The sequence below is a fragment of the Manduca sexta genome, unplaced genomic scaffold (assembly GCF_014839805.1).
Source record: "Manduca sexta isolate Smith_Timp_Sample1 unplaced genomic scaffold, JHU_Msex_v1.0 HiC_scaffold_1050, whole genome shotgun sequence".
Lineage (NCBI taxonomy): Eukaryota > Metazoa > Arthropoda > Insecta > Lepidoptera > Sphingidae > Manduca > Manduca sexta.
The window spans coordinates 1-21,340 of NW_023591877.1; the positions used below are offsets into that span (position 1 = coordinate 1).

The window sequence follows — 21,340 nt, forward strand, 5'->3', positions numbered from 1 at the left end:
GCTGCAAGATGATCCCATTAATTGAGTTTCTACTATTCAGATCATTCAATTCTATTACCATAATGAGATGTATTTTAATAACAGTATAATACAAATAATAAAGCAAAGAAAAGATCTTTCTAACTCGACAAACATGTTATAAAGTTTAAAGTTTTTGTTTTTATTTAATGTATCTTGTAATAGAATATATCTTATACCTACATTAGTTTTTCTTTGGGATATGTATTGTATATAAGTTATTTTAGTGACACCTGTGACTATCCAATCGAATCTATAATATAACAGGTATAATAATATAATAACAATAACATGTATATTTATAAACTCTTGATTTATTTCATCGCTGAGTTTATGCTTTAATTTTTATAATTAAAAATAAAAGAACGATACTCAAAACTCATACAGCTATTATAAAGCAATCCAATAAAACATAAATGTCTTTACCTGTGTAAAAGCTTTTCCACATTCGGAGCACTTGAATGGCCTCTCATTGGTGTGAATGCGGAGATGAGCTCTCAAGTTGTTAGATTGAGAAAATGCTACAAATAAAAATGTTAATTATTAAAACTAGTGGAATAGACAATTTGAGTGGAGTAAGTATGTTGGCGGTGAGATATATTTTATATCCATTCCAGATAGCGACCACCATGCACAAGGTATTAAACCCGTTATAGTGGCCCGCAAAAGTGTGTTGGTTCTGAGATCATCCTGTGTATATCAGGTTCCAACAGGCCGGCATAATTATGTCGACTGCCGAGCGGTAATCGGTATTAAACCCGTTATAGTGGCCCGCACAAGTGTGTTGGTTCTGAGATCATCCTGTGTATATCAGGTTCCAACAGGCCGGCATAATTGTGTCGACTGCCTAGCGGTAATCCTACTCTCGTTAGTCGACATTCTATTGAACCCCACTCCACTTATCTTCAGGTGCAACGGGTCACCTTGCCGTGTATGTATAAAAAAAATAGTATCTATATATAGCATAAAAATCATAGGTATTTAACTGAGGAACTTGTTATATTTTGATGCCAAGTCAAACAAATTAAATGTAGCGTGATATTGGATGTGTTTTTTTTATTCACATTTGTTTGTTTTTTATTATCCTACATTGAAACACCATACTTGAAAACATTCAAGTATTATTAACATATAATAGGAGCAGATACACAAATAATGTGGTAATTACCTTTATTGCAGTAGGTGCAGACAAAGCGTCGCTCGGCACGGTGATTCCGCAAGTGGTTCTGCAGCTGAACATTTTTCTGGAATGATTTGTGGCATACACCACAGTACAATGAGGGCTCACCACTCTCCTACAAACATTTATTGCCTAACAGACTGTGTTGTAGCAATTGTTTAAACTGATAATTCCTATATGGATTATCCTTACTTGTTAATAAACTATAATCTGAGTGTAATTTTTTTTTTCCTATTGCTTATTAAAGCAACTCTCTAAATAATATACTGCAGTCCAAAGTATGACGACAAACAGTGTCATAAACTATAGACCTAGAAAATATACTTAGCAATACTCTTATTGGCTTTCAGGCTATAAGATAGTTATCCTTAATATTGATGGACTTTATGATCACTTTATCAATTTCACTTTTGCAGCCAGTATTAATTTGACATTCAAACAGTCAACACTCATACCATTTGCTATGAAATAAGGAATTAAAAATTTGTCTTAACACATGTTACAATAAAATTTTGATGCAATAAAGACTACATAAATCTAAATATAGTATCTCTGAACCTCTTCACTGTTGGAGGAGTGCGCTCTGGCTGGTCACAGCTGTTCTCCCCAATGGACACCTCTGGCACCAATGGCTGACATTTGAAGCATGCATACACACCATCCTTGCCCGTTTCAAACAGCTGCTGTGACAAATAAAATTACAATTGTTTTCACTTGTCATAGATAGAAATTATGATCTAAATCATATCCAGAACGGCAAAATAAGTGATAACTTAATTAAATGTATACAAAAACAGTCATTGTAATGTTTTGATTGTGGTTCTAAGTTCATAGATATAAAAACTAAGGTGTGTTCTATCACTAACATAGAATGTAGGTCATAAGTTGTACAAACAAAAACAGTGTGGAAGTACCAATAATGCACAACTTTCACAATCATAAAGAGCATTCTCGTCACCTTACTCCTAGTCAACAATTTTAGGGTTTATTTGTACAAGACTGTATTTATTATATTCAACATTCGTAGACTTTTTTGTCGTAACAAAGTTATTGGAAATTACTGCGCCCGTGGAACAAGCCAAGGTTCACTATTCATGTTCAAAAAAAACAACACTCTTGTTTTTTTACACGGCGCTGAGCCAGACATAAAAAAACAGACCGTCCGACCGCCCGACAGCAGACGAGTAAAAAAAATACGCGGGCAGGTTTCGAATGTAAAGGTTTTTTTCTAGTCATTGCAGGATGTTCCAGTGCAGTTGCGACACAATTGATCCAAAAACATAGCACTCTCTCAAAGGCACAAACCGAAATTGATCCAGGGGCGTTATTTTTATAACAAACCCGTAAAGAAAACAAAAAAATAATGAAAGAATAACACAAAATGTTCGTAAGAAAATGGATGGAGATACTCACAACTGCAGGTTTTAGGCATATTCCACACTTATCCATTGTAAAAACTGACGAAAACCGAAAAACAATGAAAGTAACACATATAAATCCGTAAATATAAAATTTTTCCACATTAGCTCTTGCGGGAAAAAATAACAGGGCGGGGCGGGAATGGGGAGTGCGGGACGAGGTAAGCAATGTAACCCATAGACAAAATCATAGGCAATATTTTAAAATTATTGCCATCTAAACTAAACTATAGTGTACACAGTTCGACACAGAACGCATCCATACATTTCTTACATTTTCTGACAGATTGATATTTAAGATTCCACAAGAATGTCAAGTACTCTATGACATTGACATTTTATCGTGTTTTTCATTTTGGTTGGTCGTGCTAAATTGCGTATATTCCACAAAAATACTTTGATATGAGTTTACATACTTTACTAGTTTGGTGTCCATAGTAAAGAAAATATTTTGGTGATTTATCCTAATGTAAACAATTTGTTTATTTTGCGATCAAATTTGTTGCGAAAATGGCTGAAAAGCCTGAAAAACCAGTTCCAGCGAGCAGCAACAGCCAGCCAATCGTGAAAATAGGCCATTACACACTTGGTGCAACATTAGGTGTCGGAACTTTCGGTAAAGTAAAGATTGGAGAACACCAACTAACCAAGCACAAGGTTGCAGTGAAGATTCTAAACAGACAGAAAATAAAATCTCTAGATGTCGTGGGAAAGATCAGACGCGAGATTCAAAATCTCAAATTATTCAGACATCCTCATATTATTAAATTGTACCAGGTAAATATATTTGTTTTGATGACCTTCATAATGTTGATATAATAATATTAATAAAAACGCTACAATAAACTTGTATGGTTCAATTAGAATGCAATACCATATTTAGAAAACAGGGTGCATAATTTATTTTGCAATAAGTTATTATAACAATGTTCATAGTTTGCTAATATTCTTAAAAAAAAATGTGATTTATTCATTTTAATTACAGCAGTGCTACTGTTATACTTATAAACAGTTAAGGACAAGATGACTATACATAAAATGAAGTTTTTATTATAACCATTTATCTTTAATAATATTATGATCACAACCACATTTTAAGTAGTATTCATATATTGTTATCAGAAAATAAAGAGACTAAGGGCCTGTTTTACAAATTTCAATATCAATAATTCAAATATTACTTAATTTATAAATAAAGAAATAATAAACAAATAATGAAGATAGTGCTTCATTTCAATACCATTTATATGTGAGCATAGATTGAAGTGTGTCCTTTGTATTTGGTCAGCTTATACATTTATGTGATGAGTAGCCTTTACTTGGTAGTTGTAGAATAGGCCCTTAGGCCAAATAGTCATAAACCTAACACTACACAGTAGTTTTATATCTTCTTTTACAAGTACACGGACACTAATCTTCACAACCATAAATGGATTAACAAACCTTATTTTTCAGGTCATATCAACCCCAACAGACATATTCATGATAATGGAATATGTTTCTGGCGGTGAACTATTTGACTATATAGTGAAGAGGGGAAAGCTCCAAGAGCATGAGGCTCGCAGGTTTTTCCAGCAAATTATCTCAGGAGTGGACTACTGTCACCGGCACATGATTGTGCACAGAGATCTCAAGCCAGAGAACTTGCTGTTAGACCACAACATGCATGTCAAGATAGCAGATTTTGGACTCTCGAATATGATGATGGATGGAGAGTTTTTAAGGACTTCTTGTGGTTCGCCCTAATTATGCTGCTCCTGAAGTGAGTATATTGTAATTGATGGAATGCTAAGTTTTATTACTTTGTGCTAAAAATATTTTTAATGATGCAAAGTGTGAAAATAATTTCATATCAGTCAGCTATTACCCTCAAATGCCATTAAATTACTAGATAGTATTTAACGGATGTGAATATCCATACTTAACAGGTACTTTTGAAATATCGTAATTTTTTGTTGTTCACTGCACTCTGACACATATTCAATAAATCTAAGAATTGCTTAAAACAAAAACGTTTTTTACTTTGACTTTAGAATGTACTTTCCAGGTGATATCGGGGAAGCTTTACGCTGGGCCTGAAGTAGACGTGTGGTCGTGCGGAGTGATCCTCTATGCTCTCCTCTGCGGTACATTACCATTCGACGACGAACACGTCCCAACACTATTCAGAAAGATCAAGTCTGGAATATTCCCAATTCCAGAGTATCTAAACAAGAGTGTTGTTAGTTTGCTGTGTATGATGCTGCAAGTAGATCCGATGAAGCGAGCCACCATCGAAGATGTAAAGAAACACGATTGGTTCCAGAAGGATCTCCCTGGATATCTGTTTCCATCGCCCGTTGAACAGGTAGTAGTATGTAATTTGATTAGTGAGTCTATGCCAGAACAGTGAACTGAGAATACCTATATTCAATTCCTATGTTAATAATATTTATCTGACATTCTCCCACTAATTGTTTGTGGTCAGACTTTCGTATAACTTATGGGTGAGGTGGCATCAGGAACCATGAAAAATTTGTGGTTCACACAATGAGTGTATCGCATATCTCAGTAGGGGATCGCACCTGCGTACTTTCACAGTATAGTAAGACACCACAAATGGTAAAACAGCCTATGTGGTAAATGGAAACTAAAGGTAATTCAACAATGTTTTATTTTTAAAAAAAATATTTCTACATCATCATTTATCACCATTAATCCCAGCTATACTATTAATTAAAGTCACATTTTCATACATTAAAACTTATTATTTAGTTCTCATAGAAATTTATATCTATACTTTTTTTGTTTGAACATAATCTCAGGAACTACTACATCGATTTTGAATTATTTTTATACTATAGGAAGCTACATTACTCGTTGAGTACATACTTTTTATCCTGGGAAAATATAAAGCAGGATTTTTATCTTAGAAAGTCTTTTAGCGCGAGCAAAAGCTATATATCATATCAATTTAATGTCACTTAGGCCGATCTTGAAGCATACATTTTATACTTATGTAAACCCTTAGGACAGCAGCGTGATCGACACGGAGGCAATATCGGAGGTGTGCGACAAGTTCGGCGTGAAGGAGCACGAGGTGCACAACGCGCTGCTGAGCGGCGACCCGCACGACCAGCTCGCCATCGCGTACCACTTGATCATAGACAACAAGCGTATCGCTGATGAGGCCGCTAAGGCGGAGATCAAGGACTTCTATGTTGCTGGTGAGTTAACTTTTTGGTTCTTATGAGAATAGCTTTTAGATTCACTTTGAATTAATTAAGTCAAAATGTTACGCATTTGAAAATTGAAACTACCTTTATATACTTTCCTACCCTTTATATGCTGGCTGTCCCAGTGGCATAGTTGTATTGCGTGTGCAGTACAACACTGCTCTCGGTCCTTGATTCGAATCCTAGTTCGGAAAAAGTGATGTTGAGTTTTTCTGCTCAATATCAGCCCAGAGACTGGAATTTGTTACCGATATGGCGATAGGCCCGCTTCCTATCACATCATGGGACAAAACACAGGCGAAAAGTAGATGCCCCAGTTGCACATCTGCCTACCCTTTTAGGGATGAACCGAAACCGTACCATATTTTATTTTCGATGAAAGTAACAAAAACCAATATTAAATGTGTGTGTGTGTGCAGGCGGCGCGCACGCGGAGCCGGCGCGGCCGCACCCCGAGCGCATCGCCCCGCTGCGCGACAGCGGCGCCGCGCACCCGCCGCAGGACAAGGCCAAGGGCACGCCCGTCAAACGGTACATATTCTTACTTTTATGTCGTTAACCCATAAAAGTTTGAATTACAGGACTTGAAGTCTAGTTTTTAACAATTTTTAACAACCTTTTGTGGTAAACCATTAATTTTTGATGATTGTAATTTGAAGATGTGTACCCAGCCTAATATCTACTGATAAAATATATTATGTCGATATGATCTGTAAAATCTATAATATATATTTGGTATTTCAGGGCTAAATGGCACTTAGGTATAAGATCACAAAGCAAGCCGAACGACATTATGCTAGAAGTGTTCCGCGCCATGAAAGCGCTCGACTACGAATGGAAAGTGATAAACCCATACCACGTCAGGTACGTACACTTTGCAATATTACATAATATTATAAATATATCATGGTATCAAAACTATTTATAGTCATTAATTGCGAAACAACTTCCAATGTAATGTGCTAATTGCATAACGCTCGTGCATTTATTTCAGAGTGCGCACGCTAAACAAAATGACGGAAAAACACGTGAAAATGTCCCTTCAGCTGTACCAAGTGGACTACAAATCCTACCTTCTGGATTTCAAATCTCTATCGGGAGAGCGTGAGGAGTCTGAAGAGGACGCGTCTCCCCTCGCTCCCCCGGCTCCCCCCTCCCTACCCGTCACCCCCGCCGGCGCCCAGGGTCACCACACCATGGAGTTCTTCGAGATGTGCGCTGCTCTCATCATACAACTCGCTCGGTAACCGACCATCGTGACGTACCATAGATACCGCATTGACATGCATGTGTGGGCATTAAGTAAGCAACCAAGAGTGAATTAGAAATGCTTGATCAATCATCTATATTCGAAAGTCAAACATTAACGGGCTTGCGTGAATTGACCAATCAGATCGCTTTATTGCTATGCAATGCTCGTGCGCTGTTCGTGCGGTATCTATTGGAAGTAATCTATGGACGCGCAAACATGGCGTCTAGTCCCGCCTGTTTGTACAAACTGACAAAAACATCGACATGCAATATGAGAAAGATAATCATCAATTTTCCATTGTTGTGTCTTTTCCCCTATATTTATAGAGCTTTTTCTAACGTGAGCGCCAACGACACTGACACGCAGATAATGTAACATGTAACAATGTATAGAATCGCTGGCACACACTTGATTGTAGTACAAAATGAAATTAAATCTGCGATAGGTTGCGTTGCGTCGCCTACGTATTGGCACTCGCTTAGCCTTTGATGTGGGCTGATAAAATACCGCAGACAATGCTTTGGACATCTTTAATTATTCTTGCAATCAATTGATTAAAAGCATTGTTCGAAAATGGGATTCGAGTACTTATTCGTTTGACATAGTAGTATAGGCGTTGTGACGGTAACATCGATTGTCTTGTCCATCGAACCCAATCTCTGTCACCATTTTTGCCCACTAATACTATTAGAGCAATATTTAAATATAGATAACAGTCTTTCGATAGGTCTTATGCTGCTTCATCCTAATATGTTTTCATAAAAAACATCGCCTTACATATTGGTTAAAATCATATTTATCAGTATTGCTACAGTAATCATGAACCTATAATCATTGTTAAAATCTATATTTCCCTTTCGTGGCGAAGGACTAGGGCACACATACTTTTATAGCGTACTGACGTTCGAACGAAATTAAGACGCGCATTAAACAAGATTCAGTGGTGTAGTTTGGAACTGATATGTGCTAAAAACGCGCGATGTCAATTACAAAATGGCGCGTGCATGAGTCCAAAATTTAAAAATTGCATACTCGGTTTATTTTTTTAAAACAATATCTTGTAGAATTTTCCACAACAAATAAGCAATAACTGAGCCTTAGCTTCAATAATAAGTAAAATAAAGACATCTCAAAACAGCCAGCCCTATAACTATATTCCGTAACTGGCTGTTCAGAGGATATCGGTGCCCTGTAAAAAACATACCGATTCGGAAAACTTAAGCCGTACAGCCTTAGAATGCGATATAGCTATTCCCAATCTTTTGACCAGACTGAATATAGTCACAAGCTGCCTGATAGGCATAGCTTTTACCTACATATTGGATGACAGAAATAGAAAGCGTTTGAAATAACTAACTTCGGGTAATAAAGATTGGGAATGCCAATATTGGAGGTTGTCCTGATTCTAAATAAACCTGGGGAACAAATGAAATGGGGCAGAGGAAATCCAATGCTCATAACTAATAATGAATTTAAATAGAACACCATATATTTATCACAGTTGTTACAAAAATACGCCTCGACATATTATAGCTTTCGCGTAATAAAATAAATATAATGTTGAATAATTTTAGTATTTTTCCATAGTAATAGTCAGACTGCCTTATTGGGTGCATAGTAGGAACTACATCAGAACTATATTATAATAAGATACTATAATCTCGTTTTCTTATAATTTTCGCCTACAGTATTAATTTTGCTGAACCTTCCCCTTATTCCTACGATAAAAAGCAATCGCTTATTTATGGTTAACATACCAAAGTGAAGAATAAATAGGAAGTGCCTTTTGTATAATAAAAAGTGGTTTGCGAGTAATTTAAATTAATTTTGACCTGAATAAGGAGAATGTTTATACTGGTAAAGGTTTCTTTACATTGTGAAAGTAAATTAGACGTAAGTTGGTAACATTGGCGGCAGATTGTGAACTTTGTTGTAATTTAATATTTTAGTCTCTGGCCAATATATTTTTTTTATTTGGCCGAGCTGTAGTGTACAAATTATTTATTGTACAGCTTTGAATATGTGTATAAAGCAATTCAACATTTAATTTTAGTCGATCATTATTAAAATCTCTTAGTTTTAGTAAGTTTGGTCTTTTTATTTACTTAAAAACCCCAATTGCTTTACTAATATAAATTTTTACTGCGTTATAAATAACTAAGACAGACAGTGGGTCCTATACAGGGTTGATACAACTGAGAGGCATTAAATTAAACCACATATACCATGTAATATATTCAGACCCTACGCATAAGATCATTTAAATATAAGCAGTAGTTTAGTCACAGGATTTTTTTTCGTTTTTGCTTATTCAGAACACGATGTAGGTATCTGCCCTAACAGCTGTCAGTATCTACATATAGCTCCTTGTCTAGGGTCATGTACAGCTGGGGTTGCCAACTCTCCTGGCAAAAGGCGATCCGATTTTAAAATTTCTTGACTTTAATAACGTAGTAAAAATCACCCGGAACTGGACTGCCTCGCCGCGCCGGTCGTCATCGTACCGCATGCACTCAAGTCTCTTACCCACTCGGTTTTGTTCGGTGTTTTGTAGTTGTTTTGTTCCCAAATAATCTGAACGTTGAAAACTATTTACTGAGAGAATAGTGTGAAATTTCCAATTTAAATGCTACTGCCGGACGTGTTTTCAGCATAGTTAATAAATTACAATCAAAAATCATAATCGCCTTAATGATCTCACGTTAAAGTTGACTACACGTCATGTAAAGATTTTACGAGTTTGCGGTTTATAATTAAAAGACATTCTAAGCTGCTCGCGGTGTAAAAGAATACAACTTTAAGAGGAAAAAACATTAAGCCTCAAAATAGCTTTTATAAAATTTCATACCTGTGAATAATGCATACCTACCAAAAAAAATTTTTGCTCCTCTTTCATAATAAATATTCGATTTTTATTAGTTCTTATTTTTCCCGGATTTCAGATCAACATAGCTGACAACCCTATTTACACTAACCCATTCGTCCTTGGAATATTAGCCGGCTAAACTAACACGCGAAACTCGACCTATTTTTCATGTACATAAGGTCGAGTTTAATTATTAAAAGAATGCAAAACAATATTGTTCGTCGATATAATTTTTGTGTTAATAACGATGGCGGACATATCGAAAATAAAAAAAATTGAATAATAAGTGCTGTGGCTATGAGTGTGTAATTACTGATTAAGAAATTATTGCTGTGTCCATACCACTTTACCTACTTGCATACGTGCATACAATACAAATACGCTCCGCTTAGCCCGAGCGACGCCGCGCGCCCCGCACTCTCCCGCTACCCCCCGCGGTGAGGTAACAACTCAAGACTTTTTTGTGACGTTGCCGATTGTGAGGCAGGTCAGTATAAATATTTATACAAGGTGTTTGCATATCACTTTGATTAATCAGTTATTTAAGGTGTATGAAAAAAATACTTTTGTATTTTTCACGCGATTTGTTTTTGTACTATTAAGAATTAATACTGAGTATGTATAATATACGTGGTTTAATTTAATGCCCCTCTCGTGTATCAACCCTGTATAATATTTCGTTAAGGAGGAACTTCAAATTCTTCAATATTGTGAGTATATTAAAATAAAACACAAAATTATAGAATACTGTAATTTATTACAGATCTAGGAATTATTTAATAAAGCCTAAGGAATTTTTATATTACAAACAAACGGATGCAATGAACTTCTACTGTTTGTCTAAAAATATCAACAAATAAATAGAGCTAACGTAAATCATCACTTTTTATTTCTAGCAAAAAAACGTCTAAAATAAAAAATATGACTTGGTCTGATGTACATCACAATGAACGCATTCATCACATCCTTACGAACCGCCAAAAATATTTGTTTACAGGCGCGAATCTTCATATTCGCCAATCGTCAGCATGGAATCCACGGTCCTTTCGCAAGGTTTTCATAGCCAATTCCGAACAAACAAAAGGTTAATTTCCTATTCCTAAACGAAATCTACATAATTTCCAATTACAAAAATTCTTGGCCACACTCTCACTATGTAATGTTTATCTTTTCTACTCAATGACAACATCACTGGAGTAAAGAATAAATATTTAATCACGCGGATTTGTGTGGGGTTGTGGTGCCGGGGCGGAGGCGGATGTGACGTCACGCGGCGGTGGTAGGCGCCACCGGAGCGCCCTCGTCCGGCTTGCTCTCCAGCGAGAACGGCGGGATGCGACAGTCGAACGTGTACCCGTCCTCGCGCTCCATTCTAAACGTGCCCCTGGAATGAAATAACGTTGATGTATGTGAGTTCAATTTCTATGGTCATTATATGCACAAAATAAATTATCATTGGACGGACTATTTTACAAATCAAATTTGGTTTGTTCATCCAAAGTCATTGTTATAAATATAGCCAAGTTCATTCGGCTTCCTCGGTGTAATGCAAATTCATCAACTGCATAATATTATAAATTATCAAATGCCATGATTGATTAGTGAGTTTATAAACATTTAGCGGCGGTCCCAGCCAGGAAGAAGCCATGGGCGAGAGCAAAAATATTGACCACTAGCTAAACTAAAAATATAGACAAAAATTTTGCCCGCGGCTCCGCCCGCGTTGTAAAGTTGTTTTGGCTAAAGTTTTCCGTTATAAAAGTAGTAATTTCCCGGGAGCCTATGTTCTTCCCCGGGTCTCAAATTGTCTCCATACCAAATTTCATCTTAATACGTTGGGTAGTTTTTGAGTTTAATACGTTCAGGCAGACAGATGCAGCGGAGGACTTTGTTTTATAATATATTTTTAGAACTTTTTAAGAGGAACAATCCCGTCATACATCATTGTTGCATAACTTTAACCGTTTACGCAGCGCACACAACGGAAGCTCTCAAAACTAATAATTTTTCCCCGTTTTTGCAACATGTTTCATTACTGCTCCGCTCCTGTTGGTCATAGCGTGATGATTTATAGCCTATAGCACTCCAGGAACAAAGGGCTATCCAACACAAAAATAATTTTTCAGTTCAAACCGGTAGTTCCTGAGATTAGCCATTACTGCTCCGCTCCTTTTGGTCATAGCGTAATGATATATAGCCTATAGCGCTCCACAAATAAAGGGCTATCCAACACAAAACGAATTTTTCAGTTAGAATCGGTAGTTCCTGAGATTAGCGCGTTCAAACAAACAAACAAAGTTTCAGCTTTATATAATAGTATAGATTTTTTAGAACTTTTAAGAGGAACAATCCCGTCATACATCATTGTTGCATAACTTTAACCGTTTACGCAGCCCACGCAACGGAAGCTCTCAAAACTAATAAATTGTCCCCGTTTTTGCAACATGTTTCATTACTGCTCCGCTCCTATTGGTCATAGCGTGATGATATATAGTCTATATCACTCCACAAATAAAGAGCTATCCAACACAAAACGAATTTTTCAGTTCGAATCGGTAGTTCCTGAGATTAGCCATTACTGCTTCGCTCCTATTGGGTATAGCGTGATGATATATAGCCTATAGCACTCCACAAACAAAGGGCTATCCAACGCAAAAAGAATTTTTCAGTTTGGACCGGTAGTTCCTGAGATTAGCCATTACTGCTACGCTCCTATTGGGTATAGCGTGATGATATATAGCCTATAGCACTCCACGAACAAAGGGCTATCCAACGCAAAAAGATTTTTTTAATTTGGACCGGTAGTTCCTGAGATTAGCGCGTTCAAACAAACAAACTCTTCAGCTTTATATAATAGTATAGAAGTATAGATATAGATTAGTAGATAAGTTATTTTCGTGGTTAACAATGTGGTGACCTTAAAAGAAAGTCGTCAGCTAAGGCATCGCGCTAGGCCCTGGGCGCTAGCCCGGTTTGCACCACCTCCTTCCCCCTGCTCCTTCCTTTACAGCGCTACTATATTGACCATGTACTAAATAGTGTTGTGTAGTTACCACATGTGTCCGCTGGGCGCCTGCAGACTGACGTGGCTGCTGTACTGGAAGGCGGGCGCGTGGCGCGCCAGCACGGGCTCCTGCCCCACCACGCCGCGCCCGCGCACGGTCTCCAGCGTGCCGCTCAGCGAGAAGATGCGCCAGTGCCGCTCGCGCAGCTGCACCGCCGCCGCGCCCAGGTTCTCCAGGCGGATGCAGTAACGCCACTACAACATATTTACTTCAATGGTAGCTTCTCCTGAATGCAATACCGTCAATGTACTCAACTTATTTAAAGTCCGCGCGCAGGCTCCGAGGAATCCTATTTAATGTCGAGGTAATGATGATGTTATCTCATTTCTTACTAATATTACTCTTCTACTCTTAGTCATATTATAAAGGCGGAAACTTGTGATAATGTTTGGATTTTTGGATGTATGTTAGATGTGAACATACAAATAGCTGAACGGATTTGTTTGTAATTTGGCTCTCGGAATGACCATATCCTGGATCAACATCAAGGCTGCTTATCCGAATTATTAGCAATGATAAGGACGTCAGGTAAGACTTTTCGCACGGTCGAATTCGCGAGCAACACCTTTGACAAATAAAGGCTACAAATAATAGCCACTGAAATCACAGTTTTTAATGGAAATTCGAATTGAGAATTCAAACTTGTTTAGGACCATTCAAAATATATATTAAAGCTTAGCTTACCCAGTAGACAGCAGAGTTCTGGGACTCACGGCTGCCCATGTAAAATGGTATAACAGTGACGCGCACGCCCTCTGTGGTCTCGCGGTGAACGTCACTCAGTTCCAACCACGGATGGTTCTTCTTTTGCCACGCGCGAAGCGTTTCTTGCGCTATGAAGGGGGGATCTACAATGGAGTAGTAAAAAACAATAAATTTACACAATAAATACATACTAAACAAATATGCAGTTTTTACTATATAAATAAACCAAATTATACTACTTTATACTGCTCGACATTAAACCTTGATTTAGGTTTAGGCCCATGCAAACATGTTTTTAAAATAACTGACCATGTATTTTAGGTACGCGGACTTTTTACGCCTATTGCGTACATACATTCTATGAAGTTTGTGTTAGTACACATGAACAGAGGTTCCGAATTCTAACTGCGATGAATTTATTGAGCACCTTGAATCTTAAAAAATGGTATGCACAAACTATACTCCATAAAATATCAAAAGAAAACAATTCAATGGTAAGTAAATACTACCTTTGTCTGGATTATGCATGAGAAACTTGTCAAACAGCTCGTGTTGCAGCGGCACGCGCTCCACCGACGTGTAGGGTATGATGTCGTCATGAGCCACATAGTCAAGCCCTGGGATGGCATATAGACTACGACTAGACTCCTGGTTACCAAGGAACGTTACTGCCTCCGTTTGAGCTCGCTAAAACAGTTATACACGTAAATAGTAGTATGTTCAACCAATTAAACTATATTTAAGTCAATTGATTAATTGTATTATGCTGTCATAAGCGTGTTTGTTAGTCAATTTTGCTGTGGTAATTGAGAGTCAGTCAGAAAAGACGGTTCTGTTTTATTATATCGGTAACTAGATTATACTATAGTTTTTACTGCTGTTTATCAAACAAGAAAATACATTATGAATAAATGATGTATGAAACCTAGATAGGATGACAGTTCGTTTAATGTATATTCCAAATCAGTAGTAAAAATTGGCTGCATTTGACTTACTGCCCTCTCAATTACCATGGCATCATTGCACTGTACACATCAATATGATTGCTGCTAGTGTAAGTATATGAAAATATTGGCATAATTGATAAAGTAGTGCCCACATAAATTTTCCAACATTGTGTTTATGATTTATTATTGATCCTTTGAAACTATGAAAATATTTTTCCTTATTGCTGTTTCAAAATTGCATTATATGCAAACATAATAATATTATTGTAACAAGAAATATGGCAACAAAATAGTCTATGGGGCATTCCACGTGAAGCGGGCACGAAAAAAAACTCGATGTCTCAGATTTTCGTAATATTTCATTATGTTATACCTGTATATGTCCTCGATCCAGATACAAAATATTATTAAAGTATAAAGCCTGGTAAGCGAGTTAAAGGACTTTGAAGTTTTGACTGGCCGGCTGGTATACGCCACTTCGAATCCAATTATCAAGTTTTTAAATGTTACAATAAAATAAATAAAGCAATGAAATAAATACTTCATTTAATGAGCTTATTTATTGTATTTTTGAAATTGAAAAATGTTTTTTTTCTTTGAAAAATGTGTTTGAAAGTTTCAAACTTGAATTTCACAAAGTTGGCATATTTATATTTCTTTTATTTTTTCTAAAAATAGCTACTATTGTATAGATAATCCCTGCGAAGTTTCATAATGGGCTGAAAAGTAGTTTAGGAGCTAGACCGATTACAGTGCCGAAGCGCGGCGGTCGCCAGAAAGAGCGAAGTAGTAAAAACTTTCAATTAAACTAAATACTTTCGATTAGAGTATTTTATCATGTTTTGCATCGCTCTAACGATTCAATTACATCTGATTATAATATAAAAATATATTTATATTACTGACGGTGCACAACAACATTTGAAACTTGGCAAGGATAATATATATATACCATATTGGCTATTTTTGTAGAAAAAGTTATTATATAAATATGCCAACTTTGTGAAATACAAGTTTGAAACATTAAAATATATATGAATAATAATAATAAATAGTAGTAGTAATAATAATATGAGTTTGTGGCATTGATGTTCTAGCCTACATGTATAAGCGGTCGGGTATCGTGATGGCTTTGTTTAATGCGTTATGTAAACTAGCCTGTGTCTCCAGACGTTTTAGGTTACCACCGAGACCGTCAAATTGCCCTTCTGCCATGTGAAGTGGCACGAAAATGAAATTCTGCATCTTTACCACAATCCTGTTTGAAATATAACAAGTTAATACAATTAAATCTTTTAAAATGTTGTTGTGCACCGTCAGTAATATAAATATATTTTTTATATATCGAAGTGGCGTATACCAGCCGGCCAGTTAAAACTTCAAAGTCCTTTAACTCGCTTACCAGGCTTTATACTTTAATAATATTTTGTATCTGGATCGAGGACATATACAGGTATAACATAATCAAATATTACGAAAATCTGAGACATCGAGTTTTTTTTCGTGCCCGCTTCACGTGGAATGCCCCCTATGCCAACTATTCTACTAGAGAACAGGATAAAAAATGTAAAAAATTTGATTTACCTGTTTCAGTAAATGAAATAGGTAAGAGTAGATTAATGAAGTATTCTAGCCTGAAACCGCCTTTTAATTGACCAAGTTGGACTAGAATAATTATTATGAACATTCTGCTACATGAATCTAATGCAACAAGAACCATATATGAAATGTAAATTGTGTAAAAGGAACTAACAAATTGTCAAAATAATAGTTTGAATAAGATTTTTAAATAGATCATAAATAATTTGTATAATGATAAAATGTCATACACATTTTTTTATTAGTGACTAATATTAAAATGTATTGTATTTAAACACTAATTCAACAATTTAATCACAAACTTTTGCATCCATATTAGTACATTCAACAAACCAAATAGTTAGTCCAAATATGACAATGATTTGTATTTTTTTCAATTAATATACCTTTTTCTTCCATTCTGGCCTCATGTCGATGTTTGTGTGCACAGTCAAAAATATAAATATTTTTTATTAAATGTATAATTAAACTATGTTTCCAAACTGTTATATACTGCATGGGTATATTATAATGCTAGCATTACCCCTATTAAATCAAAAAATAATAAAGTATTTCACTAAAAAATAATATCATACATGATTTATATTAATCAGGTCAGTATATTGATGTAACGATGTTTCATAATAGTATTGTCATATTAGCAATACCAGAGACAAATAAAGTCTAGAAGTCTTTACACAAATGAAATGTTAATTCAATATATTTTAGTTTCATACAAATTAAATCAACTAATCTAAAAATTAAGAAAGCTACTGAATGTCATGAAGAATAGCATATTAATATTAAATATCTAATTTCTTCTACTTTACGTATCTATAATGATTTTTTATGTTAATATGAATATTAGATAAAATTATTTTGTGGATTTTATTGTAGTTTTTTATATACACATTTTCTCCCAACATTTCAAAGACTCTGTAGCTTTATGGTCACGGGCAGGGTCTTACCTCAGATGTATCCGCACCTTGACCAGAAATGTTGCAAAATCTTTGAAACATCAATAGAAAATTATAATATATAAAATGGTATAAACTCTGCAAAATAGTTTTATATATGTATCATTGTACAAACAAGTATTGTCTATCCAAGTCATGCATATTGTTTATTAGTCTACCATAATAAGTATACATATAGGTCAAGGCATGTAAATTAGCACCTCATCTCGAATCAACCATGTAATATTGTAAGTAAGAGAGAACACAAGTATGTATGTGAACATATTGGCCCACAACTATACAAGTTAAACCAACATAATCTAATTGGTTACAATGTATGAAAATTATTGTAAGCTATGCAAAAAAAAAAAACATTAAAAACTATTTTAATTATTCACAACAGTAATTATGAAAAACACTCCATGCTATTAAAATATTTATAAAAATAATACTAATTTTATCTTAGCATGCTGAATGTTTAGGACAAATATGTGTTTATGTTCTAAATTTAAAATTATCTACAATTTGATACAAGAGAATACGCATTGTTTTTGTATAAACATAACCACTTACTATGTATGGTGCATCCCTAGTGTCAATGAGGACCTGGTAGAATGTGTGAGTCCTGCCTTTAACTTCTTTACCAGCGTTCGATAAAGAATCTCCGGAGGCCTCAGCGGACGCCGATGTTTCTGGATTCTCCTTTTTGTTAGTAGCATCTCTATCATACACTCTTGCTAGCCACGGAAACAGTATCACACCGCGATATCCGAATACTTTATGCAATATTAGTTGTCCTGTGTCATATTTTCCGGTGGTTTTAGGCACTTCTAACTTCCCCACCTCAGCTAATCTGTAAAATACGGAACACACTCCACATAGGTTATGTACGTAATACCAAAAGCAAAACTAGTTAAATATTAAACAAACCTAGTATAACTAGCCACATGAGTTAATAATAATATTCTAGATGTTGTTATACGTAATGTATGTGCAGGCACAAATCTTAGCAATATCTCCATTTTATCATTTTATTAAATTGTATTTTTTTCCTATTTTTGTTTGACACTTTTGAGTTTTGACAGACAAAAGCGAATCAAACAAAATACCAACAGATGCCGCAATTTGCCTGCAGAGGGACATTTTAATTATTCTGATATAAATATTTTTTAGTTCAAAAATATGCATCAATCATCATCATTTTCTTTATATTTTTTTGTATCTCTTCTTTTGTATGCAAAAACTTTATAATTGAATAGTAAATCTATTTATATTTCATTTAAATTGATAGGCAACGGTTATTTCTAACGAAAAGCAGGAGGACATTGGTGTATAATTATCCAGAGAACACATATTAGTAATTATAGCATTAAACATTGCTGTATTAAACCTTTTCCACACATAAAAAGCTCGAATATTGAACATATGTTTTGGCAACTGGAACATAGGGTAAAAGTTCAACTTTGTTCAAAGGCAATCTTATTTTTTATACTTTTTATTTTTATTTGTAAGATAAATATCTTACATACATATCATCATAAATATGTTAATAAACAATATCTAAACTTGTTCAAAATCGGGTAAGTTTTATTATAAAAATAGAAATTACATTGACGACTTTAGTAGATCGAGACACTAAAATTATACCTTTTACTTTTATAAGTTTCTTCCTATGCACTAAATGTAATTACTTCAACTACTCTTATATCAATTTATTAACACGATATTGTTTCGATACCCAAGTGGACGATATATTTGTCCACCGAAGTGCCCACAAAGCTATGATTGTTTTGACACAATTTTATAATTTTTGTAGCCCCTGCAACTATTCGGCATTCAAGATGCATTGCTTCCTTATCTTCTTTACCGGATACCTACCAAATGCTATACAAAACATGCCGTGACTTCGCCGAAGGAGAATTAAAGCCCAATGCAGCTAAATATGACCGGGAGCATTTGTATCCCTGCGAAGCTATTAAGAAAAATGGGTGAATTAGGGCTTATGTCCATTGCGACGCCTGAAGAACTTGGTGGAGCTGGGTTAGACTATCTAGCATATGCCATAGCTCTAGAGGAGATATCTTGTGGCTGTGCCAAACGCTGGTGTCATCATGTCAGTTAATAATTCCTGTATCTTGGCCCTCTACTGGGTTGAATAACAGAGAAACAAAAAAAGGAGTTTGTAACACCATTCTGCACTGGTTAGTTTTTGTTTTACTGAGCAAACAATTTAATGTCCACTTATTTGTTCTTAACTAAACATATTCTAAATTCAAATAATAATACAGTTTATACTAAAAAGAATAATACAACTCTTCTGGGCAAGTACAATTCAGTATATATATGTATATTGCACATACATTATTACTTTCAGGAGATATTGTAGGCTGTTTTGCACTGTCAGAACCTGGTAATGGCTCTGATGCTGGTGCAGCATCAACAGTAGCCAAGATTCAAGGAGATAAATGGGTCCTCAATGGAACAAAATGTTGGATTACCAATGGGTATGAAAGTAGAGCTTCTGTAGTGTTTGCAACCACAGACAAGAGTTTAAAGCATAAAGGAATTTCAGCATTTATTGTTCCAAAACCAACAAAAGGATTGGAGTTAGGAAAAAAAGAAGATAAATTAGGCATAAGAGGTAGCTCTACTTGTTCACTTATATTTGAAGACTGCGAAATACCCAAAGAAAATATTCTGGGAGGAGCCCGGCTTTGGATTTAAAATAGCCATGATGACTTTAGACGCAGGCAGAATTGGTATAGCATCTCAAGCCTTGGGCATTGCACAGGTAATGGTTGACCAAAAAATACCCTATCATACATAATTCATATCTTTTGATGTATAATTTGCATTGAATGTTATAATTATTGATTTATTCTGATGTCAATTATCCAAAATAATTTAGTGGACATACATATTCAGAAAACTGGTTTATTCAAATAATAATGTATCAAACTATATGCTAACTATTGGTCTGTCAAAGTGAGCCTGGCTATTCCATTAAGAGGTTGTTTTATTAATGAATGTTTGGATAATCAACACTTTTCTGTACTGTTGTGATTATTTTCCAGGCCTCCCTAGATGTAGCAATAGAATATGCATCCAAAAGAATGGCATTTGGAAAGCCCATTATGAAGTTACAAGCCATACAAACCAAGTTGGCTAACATGGCACTCCAGTTGGAGTCGGCGCGCCTCCTGACGTGGCGTGCTGCATATTTGAAAGACCATAAACAACCCTATACCAAAGAGGCTGCTATGGCGAAACTGGCCGCGTCCGAGGCAGCTACGTTCCTTTCTCACCAGTGTATACAGGTACAAAAAATATTTCATAGGTCTTAGAGTTTGATATTTCATCGAAAATTTTATGAGTAGCCAGTTGTAATTCTTTTTGTTTTTAAATAATATATTTCCTAGATGTTTCATACATGATTCCTATTCTTCAATGAAACTATGATGTATTGATTTAATGTATTGAGGCAATAATTTTAGTGCATAATATAACACAATTTACAATCTATTGCAGATCCTTGGAGGCATGGGTTACGTATCAGATATGCCAGCAGAAAGGCACTACCGTGATGCTCGTATTACAGAGATATATGAAGGCACTTCCGAAATACAAAGGCTGGTCATTGCAGGCCAGCTAATCAAAGAATACGGTCTAAACTGAGATAGTTATGTATTTGAAATCTAAGATCGAAAATTGATAATAAATTTTATTGTCTTAAGTCTGAGTTGTAGTAACCTTAAGATTTCGTAAAGTATTCGATCTAGATTATAAGTATTCTGAAATAATATGAATAGCAAAATTTTATAAACTAAAGAAATCACTGATGTCAAGTCAATTTGTACATTTAAGAAGTTTGCATACTTTATATTTCGAATGAAAAAGATCTGTAAACATTACAACTTGTAAACAAAGGATACCTTTGTTTAAATTATTTAACCAAGTCACTGAATTGATACAATGTCATTATTCTGAATATTTTTTTGAAAATATTGTGTTCAATGCTCAGGTTCAATGTATGCATTCTTATTTGGCAACTGTAACATTCAATACCTCATTTAGACTATTGACGAAAAACGTATTGAAAAAGTAAAAAAAAACGTTTTGGGTACTATATTTAAGACATAT

General features: G+C 35.3%; 3 protein-coding genes and 1 pseudogene across 6 annotated transcripts; 2 read left to right on the forward strand and 2 right to left on the reverse strand.

The window, feature by feature from the left end:
• Nucleotides 1-391: 391 nt before the first annotated feature.
• On the reverse strand, nt 392-2,771 carry LOC119191113. Of its 4 annotated transcripts, none has more exons than XM_037445002.1 (4): nt 2,612-2,771; nt 1,757-1,878; nt 1,187-1,262; nt 392-539 (listed from the first exon to the last, which is right to left on the reverse strand). In XM_037445002.1, exons 1-4 carry the CDS (start codon nt 2,645-2,647, stop codon nt 516-518), a joined length of 258 nt encoding a protein of 85 aa, XP_037300899.1. In that variant the 5' UTR covers nt 2,648-2,771; the 3' UTR covers nt 392-515. The 4 variants fall into 4 exon arrangements, with proteins under 4 accessions (XP_037300899.1, XP_037300897.1, XP_037300898.1 ...); XM_037445000.1 differs by having other exon boundaries at nt 1,187-1,313; XM_037445001.1 differs by having other exon boundaries at nt 1,757-1,881.
• Nucleotides 2,772-2,917: 146 nt separating this feature from the next.
• LOC115452518 (5'-AMP-activated protein kinase catalytic subunit alpha-2) lies at nt 2,918-9,169 on the forward strand. The gene is given in 8 exon segments (XM_030181069.2): nt 2,918-3,393; nt 4,072-4,356; nt 4,358-4,378; nt 4,664-4,963; nt 5,627-5,822; nt 6,251-6,362; nt 6,576-6,695; nt 6,826-9,169. Coding segments are annotated over 8 exon segments (1,554 nt in total). The 5' UTR covers nt 2,918-3,126; the 3' UTR covers nt 7,079-9,169.
• A 1,517-nt stretch (nt 9,170-10,686) lies between these two features.
• LOC115452519 (polymerase delta-interacting protein 2) lies at nt 10,687-18,237 on the reverse strand. The gene is made up of 7 exons (XM_037445003.1): nt 18,131-18,237; nt 17,774-18,053; nt 16,652-16,696; nt 14,229-14,406; nt 13,699-13,862; nt 13,003-13,208; nt 10,687-11,333 (listed from the first exon to the last, which is right to left on the reverse strand). The coding sequence occupies exons 1-7, from the start codon at nt 18,220-18,222 to the stop codon at nt 11,216-11,218; spliced, it is 1,083 nt and encodes a 360-aa protein (XP_037300900.1). The 5' UTR covers nt 18,223-18,237; the 3' UTR covers nt 10,687-11,215.
• A 782-nt stretch (nt 18,238-19,019) lies between these two features.
• On the forward strand, nt 19,020-21,129 carry LOC119191114 (annotated as a pseudogene).
• The last annotated feature ends 211 nt before the right edge of the window (nt 21,130-21,340 follow it).